The sequence below is a fragment of the Adiantum capillus-veneris genome, chromosome 17, assembly GCF_014529385.1.
Source record: "Adiantum capillus-veneris isolate H3 chromosome 17, ASM1452938v2, whole genome shotgun sequence".
Lineage (NCBI taxonomy): Eukaryota > Viridiplantae > Streptophyta > Polypodiopsida > Polypodiales > Pteridaceae > Adiantum > Adiantum capillus-veneris.
Window position 1 is genome coordinate 104762020 of NC_140947.1, and position 22273 is coordinate 104784292.

At 42.4% G+C, this 22273-nt stretch overlaps 1 protein-coding gene across 1 annotated transcript; it reads left to right on the forward strand.

Annotated features, from left to right (window-relative positions):
- Positions 1-20428: 20428 nt before the first annotated feature.
- LOC147437816 (gamma conglutin 1-like) lies at positions 20429-21784 on the forward strand. The gene has a single exon (XM_086486007.1). The coding sequence runs from the start codon at positions 20555-20557 to the stop codon at positions 21755-21757; it is 1203 nt and encodes a 400-aa protein (XP_086342133.1). The 5' UTR covers positions 20429-20554; the 3' UTR covers positions 21758-21784.
- The last annotated feature ends 489 nt before the right edge of the window (positions 21785-22273 follow it).

The following is a 22273-nucleotide window of genomic DNA, read 5'->3' on the forward strand; positions in this document are numbered from 1 at the left end:
AAGCTGCCGATGAAGTCTCATTGCTTTTGGGTAGCCGTTAGTTGGCCACTTCTACTTGTAGGTCTTTACTGCCCGCTTTCTGTGTGAACCCTACGCTAGTTTTCGCGACAAAACGACAAACATGCGCGAAAATCTCAAGGTGGTGAGCCTACCTCTCATGTCTGGAGCCCGTCGGGTAGTCGTGCGCATTGTAGAAGCTGTTGGAAGTTCCGTTCGCTCTAGGTGGCAGAAGCTCTCTCTCAAAAGTCAATAGTGAAAATGAGCTAAAAATGAAGTGAAAATTTCTTATAATGGGGTCTCCGAATCACTTTTCATGAAATTTGACATGTGCTTCCAACTTCTTGCGAGATACAGTTTAGACTCAAAAATTTCTTGATTTGGACTCCATTTGCCCAGTTTACGAGAAATTTGACTTCGGTCAAAGTCTGACAAAAACACGCTTTCCGCTCCAGTCTCATAATTGCACCCCCAATGTACCATAGATTTTCCTATAGTCACTGATCATCCCCATCTATTTCGTTTTTCATTACGACCGTTTTTCACCTGCTTTTTGTATTTTTGAAGTTTTTCTGCCGAAAATTAGTACAATTAAAAGGAAAATAGCAAATCAAACCCATAAAATCCCCAAAAATCATAATAAATCAAAAACATCACCGCAAAACACTATATACACTCACATGCAATTTTTATGGCCGGAGTTTCTCCGTTTTACCAATATTTTGCCCAAAAAATAGCATTTTTTACTTATATACACACACACCTAGGGGCTTGATTTGGCGTTTGGCCCCATATACTTGTAGATTCATGCTGTATAAGGGCATATGTACTTGGGTTAGTCCAGAAAATTTCAGAATCAAACGAAAACTCTTAAAAATAGTCGAAAAACATGCCCTTTTTTGCTCTTTTTGCCATTGGATCCGCATTGAGAATGCCTCCTCCCTCCTAGCCGGAGTCCTCCCGGATGACAAGGTATTGCCTCGGAGTATGTACCATGCATGGGTTGAAAATTCGTGCTAATGCTTGGCCATGTAATGTGGCCCTATAGATGCATACTCGGTCAATGCATGGGAAAATTAATGTTGTGCAAGAGAAGGGTATAAGCAATATGCTTATTGGCATTCACTGTCGAGTTTTCCGGTTGGTTGTTGATTTGGTCAGCAGATTTTCTTTGCAAGTAACAGTTGTAACTCTACCGCTCTTTGTTTTATCATCTTCCTTGTTGCTTGGTTTGCCGATATTGTCGATATGGCCATGGTTGTCTCCTTGGAGGGAATTGTCTTGGCTGAATTGACCATTGACTTCGTCTCTTTTGCTTTCCATTTGTAGCTATGCTTTGCCGGTTTTTGTAGGTGTATTGCTACTTCCTTGGTTGTCAGTGTTTTGTTGTTGATTGGCACGCACATAAATTGTTTTGCCGGTTTCATATGTTGTGTGTTCCTGCCTTCCGTTGTTGCTTGTACTCAAGGGAGTTCCTTTTGCTTCAGTTTCGGGATCCAAATGCAAGTCACATTTAAGTTGTTGCTGAGTATTTTCTTTGGGATCCATATCTGCAGTTTTTGGTTGAACTCTTTTCTCCTTTCGACTTTTGCTACTGTTGTATTGTGGTTTGTCTGCCATGTCACCTCTATCCTTCCGCACCCATACTTGTTTTTCATGGGTTGCTAACCTTGATCTTGGCACTGTGGTCGGTGTCTTTTTATGTTTGTAGTGAACCTTTTGGCAGTTTCCTGTTTGTTCACCATGTTGTTCTTGAGTGGCACGCTTCCTTTTGGCTCTTTATCCAGTGATTGCATTGCTGGCAGCTGATTCTTCCGGGGTTGCTGAGCAAAAGATATCACTTCTTGTTTTTGTGCATGTTGAATTCTTACTGCATCCGCATTCCAATCTATCTGCACATTGTACTCTTTTTGCCAAGGTTGTCCCAACAACATGGGATGTTGTGTGGTTTCATCCTCAACCACATAAAACTTGTTGGGTAAATATATTGATGTATTTGAACATGCAATAAAATCCAACCCAATGTTTTCAGTGAATGTGATGTATAACTATCCAGCACTTGTGGAGTAGGATGAAGTTAACCTATGGGCTTGAGCTGTTTGTATAATCTGTAAGAGATCAAATTTGCTTGAGCTCTAGAATCAAGCAATGCCGTCGATGCAACTTGATTGCTGCCCACTTTGACTGCAATTATTGGCTTCAGTGTGTCTTCATCAAAATCCTTTAATCGAATGGCATTGATTCGCAATTGTGATCCATATTGTTGTTTTTGTCGTAGAAGCCGTATTTTTGCAATGTGTTCTTTTGCTTCTTCTTGATCTTCTTCTCGTACTCTCTGTTTCTCCTTCATCTGTTGTTTCTCTTGATGGATTTGTTGAAGCATATCCTTTGTTAGTGGTAAATGATATTTCCTTAATCGACACCCACTAATCCAGTTTGGCATTTCTTCACCTGCTAATGTAGCAAGCTTGACAGCTCCACTTTGTGATAGGTCACTAATCACAAAGGGTCCCATCCCTCGCTTTTTAAGTTTCTTGGCATGTTGCTTCAAGGTATAAACAAGTACATAATCACCTATTTTGAACTCTTTCATGCGCACATGCTTGTCAAAAAACTCTTTTTGTCTTCTCTTTTTAGCATAGATCAAAGCTACAGCGCATAAGCGAAGTTCATCTAGCTTTTCAAGATCATCTATTCGTGAAGAGAGCTCATGCCCTGTCCATTCTAAGCGTTTCGCTACTCGTAGAGTTGGGATTAAAAACTCTATGGGTAATATAGCATTTAGGCCGAACACCATGTTGTACGGTGTTGTTCCTATTGATGTTTTGTAAGCTACCCTGTATGCCCATAGTGTTGAGTGTATCTGTTGATCCTCTGATACAATTTTAGTGAGAACCGTGCATAGTGTTTTGTTTGTGGCCTCAGCTTGTCCATTGGCCTGTGGATGATATGGAGCAGATTTTCTATGTATCACCATGAATTCCTCTAGCAGATATTTAATGACTTCATTAAGAAAATGTGTTCCCTGATTCACTGACAATTTCTATTGGTAAACCGTATCGTACAAAGACATTCTGATACAAAAATTGTGCAGTGGTTCGTGCATCTGCTTTTTGTGTTGCCTTGGCTTCTGGCCATTTTGTGAGATAGTCCGTAGCCACAATGATATATTGGGTATGGGTGCAATATGCGGGGGGTGAAATAGGTCCCACAAAATCAATGCCTCATTTTGCAAATGCCCTTGCTCCCATCATTGGCCGTAATGGCATCTCATCTCTCTTTATTGGCACCTTGGTGCGCTGACATGCGTCACAACGCTTTAAAAATTCTTCAGTATCCATATGCAATGTAGGCCACCATATTCCTGCGTTTAAGACAATTTTTTCCGTCTTATCACTTGAAAAATGGCCTCCACTTATGCCTCCATGTGAGTTTTTGAGAATCAACAGGTATTTACTTTCACTTGCACAGAATCTAAGTTGATTGTCCTTTCCTCTCTTATAGAGTTGGTTCCCAATTAAACTAAAGTCACGAGCCTCTAGCTCTATAGCCCTTTTCCGTGCTCTTGTTATGTTTTTAGGAAATGTCCTTGTGGTTAGGAAATCAATGATATATTGACTCCATGCAGGTGCAATGTTTACCTGAAAATGTCGCGTGATCCACTGGTCGTTTGGCACTACATATAGTACAATTGTTAACATACGCATGTGTGTCAGCATACATAGTTGGCCAATATACCCCTAATTGTTTCAGTCTCTGGTGTATTTTCATTGTTGAACAATGAAACGCACAATCTTGGACATGTGCTTCTTCAAGATAACACTCAAATTCCTTTGGATTTATACACAATCGTAGAATTTGGTCCGATCCTAGGTGATACAGCCGTCTTGCAATCAACTGGAAGTTTTTTGTTTGTCGAATTTTTTGTTGTTTGATCTGTCTTCCTCGTTATCAAACCTACTTCCAAAGGAAAGAATGCTAATAATTTCCTGCGACCATTTGGGTATCATTTCAATATTGAAAAGATAAGCATCTGGTATGTCATCATCTACTCCTTCAGGAGCTTCCCCGTTGTGTATCCTTGAAAGATGATCCGCCCGTAGATGAGTTTTACCCTTTTTGACCACCACTGTGAAATCAAACTCTAGCAATATAATAAACCATCGTACAATTCTCCCTATATTGCATGGTTTATTTACCAGATACAAAACAGCTTGATGATCTGTGAAGAACACAAATTTGTTTGCGAGCAAATAATGCCGAAATTTCTTTACAGCATAAATCATTCCTAACCCCTCTCTTTTGGTGGTTGTGTAGTTCTTTTTCGCACTATTTAACTGTCGGCTTGCATAACAAATTGGAAAATCCATTGTTCCGTCTCCAGGTTGAGCCAGAATACTCTCGATTGCATATGCAGAAGCATCAATGTGAACATGGGAATATCTTTTCCCAATCTAGTGCTTTAAGTACCGATGCTAATACAAGGTTATCCTTCAGCTTTTGGAAGATGGTTTCACACTCCTCAGTCCAGTCGAAATTGACTAACAAACGATACAGAGGTTGTGCAATGACTGCATACATATATATGAATCTTCGATAATATCCGCAGTGTCCCATGAAGGATTGCACTTGTTTCACATTAATAGGCCTGGGCAGGTCTACTATGAGTTTGATTTTGTCTAGGTCAGTGGTTATGCCATTTCTTGAGACAATGTGCCCTAAGATGCGGCCTTGCCTAACCATAAAAATACACTTTTTCGGGTTAAGACAGATTCGATATATTCTGCATTTTTCAAATACCTTTTGCAAATGGTCAATATGTTCTTCTCGTAGAAGAGAGTGTACACAAAGATCATCCATGTACATTGCTAAGAATATTCTCAGGTATTCTTTGAACGCATGCGTTATTAACCTTTGAAAGGTAGCTGGGACATTAGTTAAGCCAAAAGGCATAACTCTATACACATAGATTCCCCATTCTGTGGCAAACGCTGTTTTGTGTTGATCCTCTATTGCAATTGCCAATTGGTTATATCCTGAAAATCAATCTAGAAAGGAATAAGCCCATTTCTCAGCCACCCTCTCAAGCACATGTTCTGTGATCGGCAAGGGATAATTATCCCTTATGGTGGCTGCATTTACCTTTTTGAGGTTCACACACACCCGCATTTTCCGTTATTTTTGGGGACAACCACAATGGGTGACACCCAATCTGTATGCTCGATTTCATAGATGAATTCCGCATCCATCAGCTTGTCAATCTTCTCTTTGATTCGTTTAGCAAATGTGTCATTATATGTATAAGGACGCTGTTTGCTAGGTTTGGCATCTGATTTCAAAGGAATTGTGTGTTGACATATCGATGGATCAACTCCTTTGAGGTCTTTGTAGGACCATGCAAACACATCTTTATACTTCTTGAGAAGTTGTGTTAACCGTCTTTCTTCTTCTGGCTCTAAATCGGTTGCGATATAGACCGGTTGAGGCTTTTCACCTGGTTCAGCAAGGTCTATTCGTTTTGCATTTTTCGATCCATCGTAAGACTCCTGGTTTGTTCTTTCCCTGACTGGTGGTGTCATTATGATTTTTCTGTCCTAGATGGTGAATTTTCGATAGTATGATGATACATTCATGTTTCCTTTTTCTAACTCCTCCTTACCATCACTATCTCCCTCAGTAGTCCATACCTCTCGTAAAGACCGTTTCAGTTCTTGGTATTTCTTTTTACGCTCCAATTTGGTCCACTCTGAGTCGTTTGTTATTTCTTGATTTGATTTTTGAGATTTTTTTGATTTTGTTTATGTTTTAGCTTTCAATATTTGTTTCTTTCCTCTTTCATCCTTTCCCTTAGAAATTTCGAGAATCTCCCTGATATTTGGTCTTTTACACAATCCTCTGCTTCGACAAGCATTAGATAGTGAGTTTTATCTTTGATCCTGGGCATCAGGTTCTCTCTCAATTTGTTTTCTGCTCGTTTTCTCCTATAGCATTCCTGGCGTCTAGGGTGCTGATTGGTAAAATCATAAAACTTGATATTCTCTGTTTTCTCCCCACCCTCACTTGAGCTGTCTGAACACTCATTATCTGCATCATTATTTACCTCCAGATGCTCAGAGGAGTTATAAAAATCTTCTTGTTCTAGTGGTTCTATAGTCTCCTCTCCTTTTGGTATAACGCTTACCATGTAATAGGGTAGCACATCATAGCCATCCTTATCGAAATTTTTTGTTGTTGGACTATCTGTAATGGTACAGACATCCAATGTGGCTAGTATGTGTTCGCATTCCAGAGGTTCCAAGGAATCTTTAGGAAAAAGTTCCGGAATATAATCCTTTTCCTCAATCACTCTTTCTAAGACGCATTCCTCTCTTTTTAAGCTCCCACAATGTGAAGCTCCGCACATCCATAGCTCTTTTTGTTGCCCTAACCATGCTGGTAGTTCTAACCCTGCCAATGTAGCTGAATCAAACTCTTCCACTGGTGTTTGGTTCACATCCTTGTAACTATGGTCTTTCAAGTGAATTTTCGTTGTAGTCTCGCCATGTCTGAGGTATATGTGGTCGTAACCCCAATCTTGGACCATCTTCAATTGTCTCATGAATGGTCTTCCCAAGATAATCTCGTAATTGTTCTTTTTGTGGAAATTGACTATTGCAAACGTATGCTCATACTCGATTCCGCACGAAGTGACAATTACTTTTTCTAAGAGTCCTAGAGGCTTTTCAATGAACCCATCTGCCAATTGCAATTTCATTCTGGTAGCTCTCAAAGCTGGTTTTCCCCATTTTTTCCAGATTTCCTTGGTGGCGATAGCAACTCCTACTCCACTTTCAAGAATAGCTTTCGAAACTACTCCTTGGAATTCTACTGGTAGCGTGGTGTTTCCATCTTCTCCTTCACAATACTCTCCAACCTTGTTTAAAGGTACTAGCTTAGTGTTTAGTTGAGGCATGTCCAATTCTCTGATCCCTTCTTGAAGCTTCGAGGTGGGATTTTTCACTCCAAATTTTTCTAAGCATTTGCCTACCGTGGTCCACATGTTTGGTCGTAACCTCAGGAGTTCGGCTAATGTGATTGTGCATGCGACAGGAGTGGACAATAACTCAATCAACCCTTGTGAATCCATTACTCTGTTAGAAGAAAGTCTTTGAGATGGGATTGCTCTCACCTCCGACTTGGCTTCATACTCTCCTAGGTAAGAGGGTAGAGTTTTTTGTGAGTCTGGTTGGCTATGCCCCAAACTAATTGATCCCTGGTCTCCCCCTTGTGAATGCATATCAAAGTTCATTTGCGATCTTGCCTCAAATTCTTCAATAGGAGGTATGATCCCAATTTTGTCTTTTCCCGTGCTATTCATGTGGTAACTCGCCCTATTAGCTTCGTTGGCATCACGGATTTGCTTCCACAAATCATCTAAACCGTTACAATCCTTATCCATTTCTGCCAATGTTTTAGGCTGGAACCCGTCACTTGCCTCATCTGTTGTATTTGGCACTATGATAGGCTCTCCCCTAGACTCAGAGGCATTCGTGAGTCTCTCCTTCGTTTCTACTTGTTTCTCTAAAGTTGGTTTGATAGGGGTTGGAGCTGCTACTTCATGCCAACTTGCAGGTTTACCAAGCGGGTTTTCTATTAAGGATTGAGTTGTTTCAATCATCTTTCGACACATTTCCAACCTCTGTTTTTCTATTTCAGCATACAGATAAGTCATCCATCTTTGCTCTTGGGTTTGGTTCTTTTTGAGTCTAGCTTCGTAAGCTTTTAGAAGTGCATCTAACTGCTCATTTAACTTTTCTGCCAATACTGATCCTCCTGATCCTGCACTTTTGGATTCTGTTATTTCCTTAGGTGCTATGGTTGCCGCAATGTGTGAGCTTAGGCTAGCTAGATCCTCTAACCGCTCTAATCTATCCTTCGTGTGTTTAAACTCCTTGTATAGAGCCGTTTGCTCTCGTTCTCTCCTGGCTTTCATACGCGCCTTTCTAGCTTTCCAAGTGCTTCTCTGATTTTTCGTTTCTGAACTTGGGGCATCGGTTTTTGGCTCTTCAATTATGGGTTCGTCTGTCATTCTTTGAGCTTGGGCTCATGATACTGCTTGAATAGGTATGATTGTCTCGTTTTCTGACCCTCCACTGGAAGGCACTGCTTCCAGTATGTTCAAGGTAGTTTTTGCTCCTTTGCTCGGGTTCTTAGGGAAATCAGGAATCAAATGAGCAACCTCGCACTCGGTGCAATATGTGTTGATTCTAATGATTTCATCATGAGGACAGTCTCTTAGCCAATGGTCTCCACCACACTTGTAGCAGGGTCCTTTAGGCTATTGAAGTGCTCCTTGAGCTCCTATTTGTTGGTATGCATGTCTCTATCCGCCCATGCCTCTGTTGGCTATGAATAACAATGTTCGTTCATCCAAGTTATATCTTTCTTCTCCTGCTGCCTATGCAACTGTTAGTGTCCTGTATTTCCTATCATGCTCCATGGTTCTAGTGTTGAGGGTTCTTCTGGTGGATAATAGACAGGATTTGCAGCATATCCATTGGGATCTTCGTAATATGCATGCATAAGCACCAAAGCCTTCTCTTCTGATTCGGTTACTATTGGTGGGTATCTTATGCCAGCTGGTCGTAATCCTGGTAGGGGTGGTTGTTGACCCAGCACTGGTTGTGGTCTTTCTACTCCCACAGGTCCTGGTAGGTTGCCTGCTTGATACCTAGGCATCGGTGGAATTTGAGGAGATGCTACATGAGCTTGGGAAGCGTAAGGTCTCTCTCTCACATATCCCTTGTTATAATAACATTCCTCCATCCCATGGTTTGTCCATTTTTGTTCAATAGCACTCCATTTTGGCTGTTTAGCCTGGGGTTCGGTGTACAAGTTAATCTTTTTTAGCACTTCTTCTACAAGCTGCTCCTGGCTTACAGCTACTTCTCCTTTCGGTGTTGTCTTAGAGGACTTGCTTCCACTTTGTTGCGAGGATGAATCATCATCGAGATCCTTGAACTCACCCTCTTTGTAGACCGCACAATTGTCTACAAGATAAAGAGCCTCCTTGGTTAACTCATTTAACGTCGTGCTCCTCTTCATATGTAAGTCCTTCTGGAGATCTGCATTCCTTAGTCCTTGGATAAATATAAGCATAAGTCTGGACTGAGTTGGCAGTTCTTCCACATGGCAGAACTTAACATATCTTTCTAGTCGTAGGGCTGCCTTTCGCACAGATTCTCCATCTTTCTGTTTGAATTTATGGATTTGTGGGACTGTATTATGATCTATCCCCCTTTGTGAGAATTCCTCAATAAACTCGTCAAACACCTCCTCCATAGACTCAAAGTCTCTACGTTCTACAGAGTCAAACCAAGTAGCAGCATCATCCTCTAGGGTTAGTCCAAACCCTGCAAATTGGGTAGGGAAGTCTAACACCTCCTCAGCTCTAATTACACGCACAAATGTTGCTACATGATCTCTAGGATCTATGTTTCCCGTGTATTTCTTGTTTACCCAGTTTTGCACTTGAGAAGGTCTAATTCTACAATGGTCTACAAATCTCATCATTGGATCTCCTCGTCCTAATCTATATACCTCCTCTGGCCTTCTGTAGTAGGCGGGTTCCTTTCCCAGTGGTGCTCCTAAGCCATAATTTCTGATGGTTCTTGCAAGAGATGGTTCTTTGAACTCGCTCTATGGGTGGTCTTCCAGGCTTTGTTGACCCTTGAGTTTTTGGCTTACTCTCTCCTTGATACCTTGAATAGAGTGGTGGTTCTTGTAAATCCCTTAGCCCTTGTGCGGCATGATAACCGCCTCGGTTTCTGTCTTGTTCTAATGTTGCACTCTGTCGAAGCCATGCCTGCAATGATGGCTGGGTTGCTGGTTGGTCCTAGTGGTTGCCTGCTTGTGGTCGGGTAGAATGTGAGGCTGCATCGTAATCTTCTGAAAAGGGATTTGTCTACTTGCTAGGGGTGTAGGTGGCTCTTGGAATTTCTTCGGGGGCATATGTTGATGCTCCTAGAACTGTTGCCTTTTCTACCTCCTCTGGGAGAATACGTTTGGAGGTGGTTCTTGAGTTGCTGAAACCATTTTCCCTTTCGCCACGTTATCCCCATATCTATTGTAATCCTCAGGCTTACTAACTATCAGATAGTGGTTCCCCTTTTTGTCTCGGAATCTATCTCCATCATCATATACTGGAATTATCTCCAGTCTCTGAGCCGGCCTTTCTTCAATACAAATACACTTGCATCCTTGATAGTCAGAATAAACTAGGGCTCCCCTTGAGTTTGTTCCTTCTAAGAAGATCGTAGTGAACTTGGAATCATTCAAAGGATTTAGGGAGGTGCTTCCCCTTGGCATTGGCCCGTCATAGGTGAAACCTCCTGACTGTTGCATGAAGGACTTGTCTGATGAAGTTTCAGTATCACTACCCTCCTCAATAATCGGTGCTAGTGAATCTAGCCTTGCCTGAGTTACACGCTCCTCGGTGGACACTAAGCTACCTTGGTCACCTGCCACCTTTTGGTCTCTAAAAATGTATCTTCCTGATCTTAAAATTCATCAAACTTAGCAATGCAACTTAACACAAATCCAACCACTCACCTGATAAAGGATCAGTCTCCGCACAACTTATTGCTTTGCTGCTGAATATACCTATACACAAGCGTTTTAATTTCGGCTATCGAATCAAAGCATCTAATTGCTAGAGGTGATTTTAGTAATGATTGGTATAACTGGAGAGTTAACCTCAACCACTGTTGTATTTATACACTTCTGATGTTCTGGATTAGGTCTGCTAATGTGGAACTGTACTTCCCTTGGATGTTGGTCAATTTTCCTGAAAAAGTCTTAATTCAGTCTTGGCCCCGTCAAAAGGTCAAACAAGGTCCAAATTCACTTTTGAAAGAAGTTCTGGAATCCTCAAGTCAAATGGAACCCCACTGTATAACCTCGGTCAAATTTTCTCTTTCCTAAGCTCCAGTAGACATCCTACGCTTAGGATGTCTCATGCTCTGTTTTGCCTGGATTTTTGTACTATGGATTCCGCTTGATGTGTTGAGTTCACAGCTGTTTTTACTTTTTGATTTGGACACCTATAAGCTGGTCAATGGATCAGAAATCTGTTCCGACATCCTACTATTGGTCTGATCAGTCAAATCAACTCCAAATTGGACAAAAATTGACTAGGAGGCTTGCCTAAGGCTATACAACACCCTGCTAGGCCTACAATCAGTTTTTGGCTTCAATTTCATGCATTAGACATCCTATGCGTAGGATGTCTTTTTGCTCAAAATGACTTCAAATGCAAAGAACGGACTCTCCTTAAGGTCCTGATCACTTTGGTATGATCAAAACTAAGTTTGGAGTGCAAAATCACACAGATGACATTCTACGCGTAGGATGTCTTTTTGGTCTGTTTGACCCCATATTTGACCCACAGCTTCCCTTTGATGTTAGCAACCCAGTGGTATGCTTAGATTTTGGTTTGGGTTTCAAAAGTCCCCAATTTTAGTTGTTCTAGCCTTTTTTAGTCAAAAGTGCTAAAGTCTGCTTAGAACCCAATTTTCTCACGCAAATGAGATGAAACCTCTCTCAGTCACTCAATATATCTTGCAGATCATGCTCATGCAGCCATCCTATGGTTTTGGTCTTAAAATAATGCCTCGGCACAATTTGGGTAGGATGTCTAGCAATTTCTGTCTATTTGGCCTTATCCTGTCAAGATATGGTCAAATTTCCACTTTCCAGGTGAAAATAGGGTAAAACCTACCTTCTGAACACACTGGTCAACTCAAAATTCCAAAATTCCCACGAGATTAGCATGTAGACATCCTACGCGTAGGATGTCTCCTGGCTTAAAATGCGATTTTTTCCTGATAGAAATGCTCCTGATGCTCTGCAGTTCTATCAGAAACACTCACAACAACTTTTGGACTTCACTTCCGCTTTCAAACACACTTTTGCGTCTTTTACAACCTTGTGATGAATCTAACAAGCAAGTATACATGCATGAAGTACTCTAGATCCTAAATCATGATGTCCTACTTACTCTACTCCTACTCATCATGTGAAAATGGTGCTAATGGTGTTTCGGTTGCTTCCTGGCCTCTCCGGACTCTCAAGCTCTCCTTTCACCGCTTCTACCACTCCAACTACTACTTATCAACTCAACTAAGACCTAAACTACCTAAGTCTACCTAAGTCGAAGGATCTAGGCCAGACACACGCTCCCTAGACTCCCTCTAAGACCTAGAGAGTCCTCCACCCTCTGATCCTATCTAAATGTAAAACGAGACTCTTGGCAAGTCAAAGAATCCCTATCCTCAAGGACTAGTCTCGGTCACCTACCTAAGGTTTTCGTCCCCGATAGCGGCACCAATGTTGGACGGATAGGGATTCTTTGACTTGCCAAGAGTCTCGTTTTACATTTAGATAGGATCAGAGGGTGGAGGACTCTCTAGGTATTAGAGGGACTCTCTAAGACCTAGAGAGTCCTCCACCCTCTGATCCTATCTAAATGTAAAACGAGACTCTTGGCAAGTCAAAGAATCCCTATCCTCAAGGACTACTCTCGGTCACCTACCTAAGGTTTTCGTCCCCGATAGCGGCACCAATGTTGGACGGATATGCCACGACGGACGTCAGCACAGCGAGAACTCACCTAACAAGATTTGTCAGCTAAGGACGAAGCTCAATTCGCAGACGCGTGGAGCAAGCGTACGGTGTCAATCTACACTCGATCGGCTCCTAACTAATTCCGACAGAGGTCTCTACCCAATGTCTAAGCTACAGCCTTCAGGAGTGCATAAGAGGAAACTTTCTACAACGCTTCCTAGAGCCGAATACCCATCAAACAATCTCAGAACACCACACAACTTGAAGGAGACCCTACTAACACCAATAGGTCGCTCTTCCTAACGTCTGTGAACCAAAACCCCAACCCAATACACCCGGTGAAAAATCATGTAGGATGTCTGGCTGAAATTTGTAGGTCGCCGTTTTCGAAAACTGATGTGCCTAATATGTAGCTCTATTCAATGCGAACGCATGGATATGCTGCAATGCAAAAACGGACAACGTATGCTCACTGAATCCCAAGATGAAGCTCGTAGATGGAGCTCGCAAAACCGGACCATACGCGCGAAATGTAGGTATTGGCGTGTAGCTCTTGTCGGGGACAACACGCTGCACTTCTCCGCACTCAATTCCGACCACCAGTGCGCGCGTAGCATCAAGATGAAGCTCTCACTCTCTCTCGTACACAGTACGCTCACTCACATACTTCAAACTTTTTAAAGCGAAAAGGTTTTTCATTAAGGTCCAAAAAGTGGTATAATACCTTACAATCTCAAACCCTAATGTTCCAATTTAACCATCTACTCAATCTCAATGTCAAAACCGGGATACAATCTGGAAACTTCTGTAAGCCCTAATATCTACAAAGGTGAAATGTCGGGTTTTCTCAATAAATGAATAATTACAAAAAATAATAATCCGTCGAGCAGTCATTTTCCGTAGGGTGTGTCCAACTTCTAGCAGTGGATAGTATTAAGAACATCATAAATATACACCAACCCTCGAGCTCAGACCGAGCATTGAGGGTCAAAGGATTACAAGTTATCTGCTTGGCAGAGAAACCACCCCTACTCCTCGGCTTTACTTATTACAAGATGTTATGTATTGCTCTAGACCAGTCCTCTGAGGCTTGTTTGCCTCCGATCATGTGGATCATCACTTTTCTCTCTTGCATGATTTCACAAAATCTTGCCACAGCCAAATCCCCCTCAAACACACAGTGGTTCCTTGGTTTCCAAATATGGTGCAAGAAGTAGTACCTGATTATTTGAGTGCAGACGAGAAGAGCAGGACTTCCCAGCCTGTTACTACCAAAGAACACATCATTCTTGAAGAATTTAATTTGCCATGTCCTTTGAATCCACTTGCATATTTTCCCAGCCATGCCTCTAATTCCCTGGCATCCCATGAAAAGGTGGGCTAGGTCTTCTGCACCCCGAGCAATGATTGGACCCGATGCCTCTTTCTTGTATCTTTACGCCCGCCAGTAGAGCACCCCACATCACTTTTCACAAAAATATCTTCATATACTGAGGCCACCTTGGCTTCAGATGTTCTCCATGACTCCCTCCCACCGTTTTTCCATCCAGTGCCTCTTCCATAATTTGTTGAGGGGACTACACCAATTAGCCTCTTGCATTAATGCATGGTAAATGCCTTTAAAGTGTGATTTCCAAAAGAGGCTACTCCCGGGCCATCTCCAAGCGTCCCATTCAAAGTTGGATTCAAAAATTGGCATCACCACCTTATCAAGCTCTTTTATCACCCTGTAGACTAGTAAGATCTCAAAGCCATTCATTTGAAATTGGATGGCTAAAGAGTCAGCAGGTTTCCAGAACTTCCTGTTGCCATCCCAGAATTGCTCTAGTCGAACGAGCCCCTTATTATTCACATTCCTGGCCATTTCTATCCAATAGGGGCTTTGCGGCAGCCCCAATATTTTATACAGCCAAGGGGACTAGTGCAAAATGGAGTTCTTAAAGTATCTGATTACTTCTCCCCATTCCAAAACCTCAGTTGCCCTTTTGCACTTCCTCATTAGGTTTCTTGAGATTCCACCAGATCTAAGATAAGACCACTTGGGGGTGAGAAGTTTGTCGTGCATCATAACCCCTTCCACTTTCCCCTTTTTTATCCCAGTTTTGTTGCATCAAGCATTTCCTTGGTCATGATAGCCCAAGCTTGGTCCTGTTTAGCCAATGAGACCATAAATTTGGCACAAAGGGCCTCAACATGGGATACAGGGTTGAGAATGCCGAGCCCTCCTTGGTCTACCGGACGAGCAACTACCTCCCATCTAGCCCACTGCCATGGTCGGGAGGTTTTCATGTTGTTCTTTCAAAGAGACCTTTTCACTAGTTTTAAGAATTCTTTCCAGTTACACTTAGCCATCTTGAGCACTAGGCTAAGGAAAGCAATGTACGGTATCATAAAAGCATTGATCACTCTAATCCGGCTTTGGAAGGGTAGGAAAACAAACTCCCACCTTCTCATTTTGGCGCTTATTTTTTCAAGGACCCATTGAAATCTTTGACTGTGGGTTACGTCCACCCCTACGGGGGATCCCAGGTGTCTAAATACACTCCCTTTTGAGATAATCTCTCCTGTCTAGACAATGAAATATTTTTTCACATTTTTGAAAATTTGACTATGTTTGAACCTTAGGAATGGTTATATTTATGGGGTAGGGAATGGTCATTTACTGACCATTCTCCATAATATTGATGACCCCATGGTGACCGGCAGAGCCGAGAGCCATGGTGGGAGTCAATATTATGGGAATGGTCAGTAAATGACCATTCCCGACCGTCAAGGTCGCTGGGAGGGGGGCCAAGCAATATAGATGTTGCAGGTAGTGTCTTCTGACCAGGCGACAACAAAAGAGTAGGCAAAGGTGACCTGGCAATTCCATGCATTGATGTGCCTTGCAGTGGTTGAATGGGGAAGTAATTCCATGCGCTGACGTGCCCAACAATGGTTGAATGGAGAAGCAATGATTATGGCGTTACTCATTTCTGTTGTTGAGCTGCCAAGCAACGATTGGTAATGATGACCTAGACTTTTGACGATTGAGTTGGAAACCATTTACTGGCCTGCAGACAGCTGAACGCTAACCTATCTTGCACGAATATTATGACTAATGATGTGTCATCAATCAAACAATGCATGGTCAAATTACTGTCAGTAATCGATAGTGGATGTAGGGTCCAGATTGACTGCCTCCTGACCAGCGACCTTGAAGGTTAGATAAATTCTCCATTCACCTATGATCTCTTTCCAATGCTATAATGATTTAGTGCCTAGTTCTGTTGTATTGATCTTTTGTTGCAAAACTTTGACCTTTTGAACCTATATTGTAGCTCAACTTTTGACCCTAGAGGAGTTTCTCTTATAAAAGACTTTGTCTCCTTGATAGTCTCACTATGTTGTTGTGCCTTCTTATGCCACTTGCTAGATAATTTTTTCCTATTAAGTTTTGATCACATACTAAAACTACTAGACTTGGGACCTTATCCTAAATTTGCTATTTTCACTTCTATTTGGTTAAGACTAATGCAAGCCATTGAAAAGGGGTTAAAGCGATTGAATATTGTTTCTTTTAGAAGAAGAACTAGGAAGAATTGCTAATCTATAGATTTGTTAATTTCAGTAATCAAGCCATCTTGGCTTAGTCTTCATTTGTTATTTTCTTTTTGTTCAATAGGCCAACCATCTTAATTGATTTTGTACGTATTAAGCTTAAGAAGTTTTCAATTACAAACCATATATGTGCTTTGGTTAGCCATGCAAGTTTTTGTAAAGAGGGACTCTCTGTAGATCTCGATCTCTCTCTCTCTCTCTCTCTCTCTCTCTCTCTCTCTCTCTCACACACACACACACACACACACACACACACACACACACACACAAACAAAAAGAGGTCTTGAGTTCAAGATTCACCTAATAGATCTTTGAGGTCTCTTGGAATTGCTCCTATGATGTTTAAACTTCACTTCTTTTTCTTCTTCTCCCTCCTTATCTCTATCTGTCGGTGTGAGTGGGCATGCACACACAAAGGGCAAACTTGCTTTGAGACATTGAAATGCACATGATGAAGGGGATCGGGGAGCACCACAGATGGAGAGTGAGAGAGAGAGAAGGAGACATGACACACAAATGTGGGTGGGGAGACAGTGAAGTGGCTGCTCCCCCTATACAGTATACTCACTATAAGTATAGGGTAACAGTGGGCGGGCGCCCATGACCTGGGCGACCGGTCAAGGCACATAGGCCTTAACCCCAACAACCTCCCACTTAAATGCCAATGTTCCTTTAAGCAAGATCTACTAGTGTACAACTAATTGAAGGTGAGAGATTCTCTCAACCTATGTCCACTGACTCTCGATGAGCTAGTGCATCCGGCTCTACTGATAGACAAACATCCCGCTGTGGAAGCCACACAGAGCTAGCTCCAGGCTGATCTGCAAATAGTCTATAAGAGCTCATGCACTCCTGCAAGTATCGGTCCAATACCTGCAAACCTCCCCTATGCTCTATGCCGAGATCAGTCATCGAACGACTGATCAACCCTACTGCAAATGCTCCCACTGCAGCTGCTATGTCGGGCCTCGAGATCAGTATCTCGTACATGAGGACACCGAATGTTGATGCAACCCTGGCAACCTCTGCCACCTCCAACTCAGAACTCAACTCATGGCAATCTTGTCCCCTATCATAGAGACCATGGCACTCTGACTCCGAGCTCTGGAGTGACTCCTCGTGCCCACCACATATCACATGTGTACCAAGAGTATCCATATGTCCTGAATCTGCATCAAGCTCTGGCATAAGCATATCAAGAAATGACTCCACAATAGCTGACATCTCAGCATCCATGTGAGTCATCTTTGTCATCACCTCTGATGACTCATCCTGCTGTGACTCACTAGAGCTGTCCCGCTCTACCTGTGCATCCGTAGACGCAACCTGCACAACAAGGTCACTGCTCTGCACTCCATGCAAAGCATCCTGCAACCCACAAGAAAAAGAGACTCGTCTGCTCTCTCGCTCTCTACCTGGCTGCATGATCACAGAGACAACACCGTCTCTCCCGTGATCCACATGCAATGGGTAACCTGTACCACTCCTGGCACCTCTCGCAATCACTAGCGAACCCAAATGCATCACAAAATCTCTCTACCGTCGAGAGCGAGCGAGCTATCGCCTCGAATCTCTCAAAGCCGTCGTGCTCTCCGCGGTCACCATAGCTCTGATACCAATTGAAGGGGATCGGGGAGCACCACAGACGGAGAGTGAGAGAGAGGTAAAGGAGACACGACACACAAATGTGGGTGGGGAGACAATGAAGTGGCAGCTCCCCCAATACAGTATACTCACTATAAGTATAGGGTAACAGTGGGCGGGCGCCCATGACCTGGGCGACCAGTCAAGGCACACAGGCCTTAACCCCAACACATGATTTTGCACATCATGTGAAAGACCTAACATAGCAAGCAACCAAAATGAGCAAAAAGTGAACCTTTGAAGACATGGAATTGAAAGAGTCTAGACTTTTCCATTTCTAAAAAAACCATGGGAAAAGGCCTATTCTTCCTTCTTTTCCATGGTGTATCAATATATCATGAGAGCTACTTTGAAAATAGCACAAAATATTGCAAGAGACATAAAATCCTCATGCCCATGTATCTCAATTTAAGCAAGTCTTAAGAGTGGAGCAAGTGCATGATTTTCTTACTCAATATGGAGGATATGGATTGACCATAGAGAGAACAACTTTGACTTGGTTTCAACCGCTATATCAAGAAGCTTTTGCTACACTCCAAAATCTCTTAAACTAGAATGGTAACATGACACTTTTATGTCTTTGGACACTTTTGTCTCCTGTTAAATGACCATTTTGCTTGAATTATTTGAAGAGTATGAAAATGAATTTTTAGGTTCTATATATCCACGAAGTTGCCTTATGAGCTGAAAAAAACTTGACTTTTTTTTTTGGAATATTGATCTCACTATTAAACTTACTCTTGCACAACATTTTTGAACCTAAACTATATGAAAAAACGGGTCATGTTTTTTACTTCTTCTCAAATTTTTGTAGCTATACCACTCTAAACTTCATGTTTGTGAGGTTTAGATTGCTAGAGGATGAGCCTTCATAGTTATCAACATGTTTTGATGCTTTTAAGGAGAACTAAGTGTTAAGATTGAAAGTTATGACCACCTTACAAGAATTGCATAATCCTATTTTTTTGACCAAAATTAGCACTTTTATGATTTTTTTGATGGCTTTCTTGATATCCAAATTCAATTTTGATTGTGTAACTGGCATGTATAACATAAAGCTAATCTTCTTTGAGTTTTAAGGGACTTAATACGCTATATAGCTTAGTATATGATAGTGATTGAGTTTTTGGATTGTTGAAGAATACAAGAGATTCTAGAGTAGCAAGTATAGCTTTCTCAATATTGCTAGTTTCTTGAGTCAATTGTGTGTATTTTGTAGGTAGTAACCGTATCTAATCATAACCTAAAAATTTGGCTGGATATTCAGTAGTTTCTATGGGATTCTAGAGGTCATAATGCTAAACCCAGTTTTGTTATGTTTGCTATATTTAGCACTTCATCATTGTCCCCAAGGTTCCACTTAGTAAGAGATTCACTATTCTTTTGCCATTCTCCATAGCTCCTTTTGAATCCAAATGCCCAAAGGGAACTAACAAAACATGTATATAGTATTATTATTGAGCATGACTATAGAAACTTTGATGATAGGTCCGCATAATGGCAAAAATGCAACTTTTTTGTACCAAATCTTTTTGCCCCAAAAAAAAATGATGAGGCAAAAGCAACCATATGTTTTGATCACCAACCCATTAACTTACCAACCCATTGAAGTTAATGGGGCATTTTATCTCATGTCCTACAAAAATCTCCTCTTATTTATATGGAATCAACCGTAAGAAATGACTGTTTTGGGCAAAATGGAGCACCGGTCCATCAACTTTGGAGACTTGTTGTGACCAAGAGATGAGAAATTTTACAAGTTTCTCATTTTTGCCATACTAGTAGTCCTTGAATATGTCCGGTTGGGTTAGCAAACTAGTGTTAAAGAAGTTTGTAGAAGAATTTTCTAAATGAAAAAAAAGCATAACACTATTTTGCAGATTGATGCTTTCAAACAAAAAGACAACAAGAAGGTGAAGAAAGCTTAATTGAACTAATTCAAAGAATATCTCAAGAGATGTCCACTAAGAGAGGTATCGTAGTAAGACATGTTACTAATTTTGTTCATTGAAGGTCTTTTAAAAACACTAAACAATGATCTATATTCAAAGGGTTTTGCATCTCTTTATAAGAGGTATCTTGAAAATAGCACTAAAGTTTGCATCTCACGATCGATGAAATTAATTGGACAATCATACTCATCTATCGTAGTTTAGTGATTAGAGAGGCTTATTGGGGAGGGAGACAAAAAACACAACATAGGGAAGGAATTTAATGTGCGTAGACAAGCTCATAGCTACTGATGAGTAGTTAAACATGTCTTACAATCTTAGCTAGATAGATTAGCTTTTGGAGAGCTTAAACGATCACCATTTGCTGTAAAGTATGCCCATGAAGTATTGATAATCTATATTATCGAGGTTTTTGAAAGTAACAAAAGGACCCAAGTATCTATAAAGAGAACGAGGCAATAGAGATGCCTATAAGCATTTTATAATGACTTCATGAGGGTTTGCAAGATAACGATATTAAGTCTTCCATCAATATTTAAGCATGGCCATTGTTGACTTGGGGGGCTAACTTTGTGTAAAATGCGCGAAGTTCGAAGGGACGATCGGCTCCTCTGTGGCAACTTGTTTGACATTTTAACCCGATTCAGGAGGATATGCATGCAGCTCCCGTGCTTCATGTAAATCTAGCATAAAAGAGCGTAATTTGTAAGCAAGGGTCGTCAAGCTTATATGCATGTACTGTTGTAGCAGGCCTAGCTATGGCGATGACTTGCATAGGTGCCATCTTGTTATTACTCACTACAGTCGCAGAACTCTCAAATATAGTGATAGCCATCACCGACTCCAACGTTCTGGTAGCTACCCTTAGTAGTAGCTCTAATTCCTTCTTCCTCAACCTCCCTGTAGGTACCCCTCCTCAGATGCTGCCATTGCTGCTTGACGTCCAGAGCCCCTTCACCACCCTCTACTGTAGCAATGACGACCTTAATAGCTCTTCCTCGTTTCACTCCTCTCTCTCCTCTACCTTCTTTGCCCCATCTTTATCTCCTGCGGACACATGCAGCACAGCATCATCGCCATTCCAGATGTGCAGCTGCGCCCAAGACACCCTCAGCCTCTACATCGAAAGAACAGCGTTTCCAGATCCGCTGCTCACCGCCAACGTCTCGGCGGTGAATTTCACATGCTGCAGCGAGGTGGAGGGCACCATAGCGCCTGACGGGGCAGTGGGGGTGGCGGGCGTGAGCAAAGGCGATCGATCGCTGCCGGCGCAGATAAGCAAGAGCGGCGGGCTGGCGAGGCGGTTCTCGTACTGTCTACCAAGCGTGGCGTTCTTCGGGAGGGTGACGAGCTATGCGCTGCTGAATGCGCCAGTGGGGCAGATGGAGACCTTCACGACGACGCTGCAGACGAGGCTGTATTACGTGAAGGGAGGGGGGTATGCGTTCAAGGTGCAGAATATGAGTGTGGATGGGGGTGCGGGAGTGATGGGGAGGGCGATGAAGATGAGAATAAGCACGAGGCAGCAGTATACGACGCTGGAGAGGAAGGTGTACAAGGGGCTGAGGGCTAGCTTCAGGCAGGTGGTGGGGTACAAGCAAGTGAAGAGGCCGGCTACGGCGCCCTTCGATACTTGCTTTGACACGACGCCCATGTACCTTGCAGGGCAGGCGCCATATCTGAAGGTCCCCGTCCTGGGCTTCGAGGTGGAGGGAGGCGGAGGCTGGGTCTTGTACCCGAGGAGCACCTTCGTTTATGTGAATGGCTCCATCGCATGCTTGGCCTTTCTCCCTGCCGCCCCTGGCCAGCCTTCCGTTCTTGGCACCTTCCAGCAGCTGGATTGCCTTGCCGAGTTCGACCTCCAGCGCTCGCGCTTTGGCTTCCGCTCCATCTTCCACCCCTATGTCTTCCACCCCGAAGCTCCCCGCTGTTCCAGCCTTAAATACCCCATGTATCCATAGCTTTACTATAAAATAATGCCAAATAAAGTCATTGTGGCACAATCAATTTTCATAAGAAAAACAGGAGCATTATACATGTTTTAGTGTAAAAATTGACAAGTCCTTCAAACATTGGCGTAAAATCAAGGATAATTTTTTTCCGAAACTCACAATAGTGAGTGTATATATATATATTACAAACCAACATTGTAAGTCATGCTCCTTTCGAGCCATGGCATCAACCGACAACTAAAACACAAGGAAACTATTACATCGAGGTGCCATCTTGAAACCAAACAACACCAAGGGGACTTAGGTAAGCTTGGGGTTGCCACCAAGGAGACTCGCCCTATCACTATGCACCACTTGACCGCCAAGCTGAAACCTGTTGCTGCACATATCACTTTTTTCTAGCAATTCTTTTTAACAGACCCACAGAGGTTGTCAAAGTACCCATAACCTTCACCAAATGCCTAATGAGGTCGAGTTGTTGGCTCTGCAATCCCACATCGTTAGTGACTAGCTCTGTCTTCCATC

What these genes read in the sequence shown, in the direction of transcription:
- LOC147437816 (XM_086486007.1), top strand. Translation starts at nt 20,555, where the DNA reads ATGGCGATGACTTGCATAGGTGCCATCTTGTTATTACTCACTACAGTC.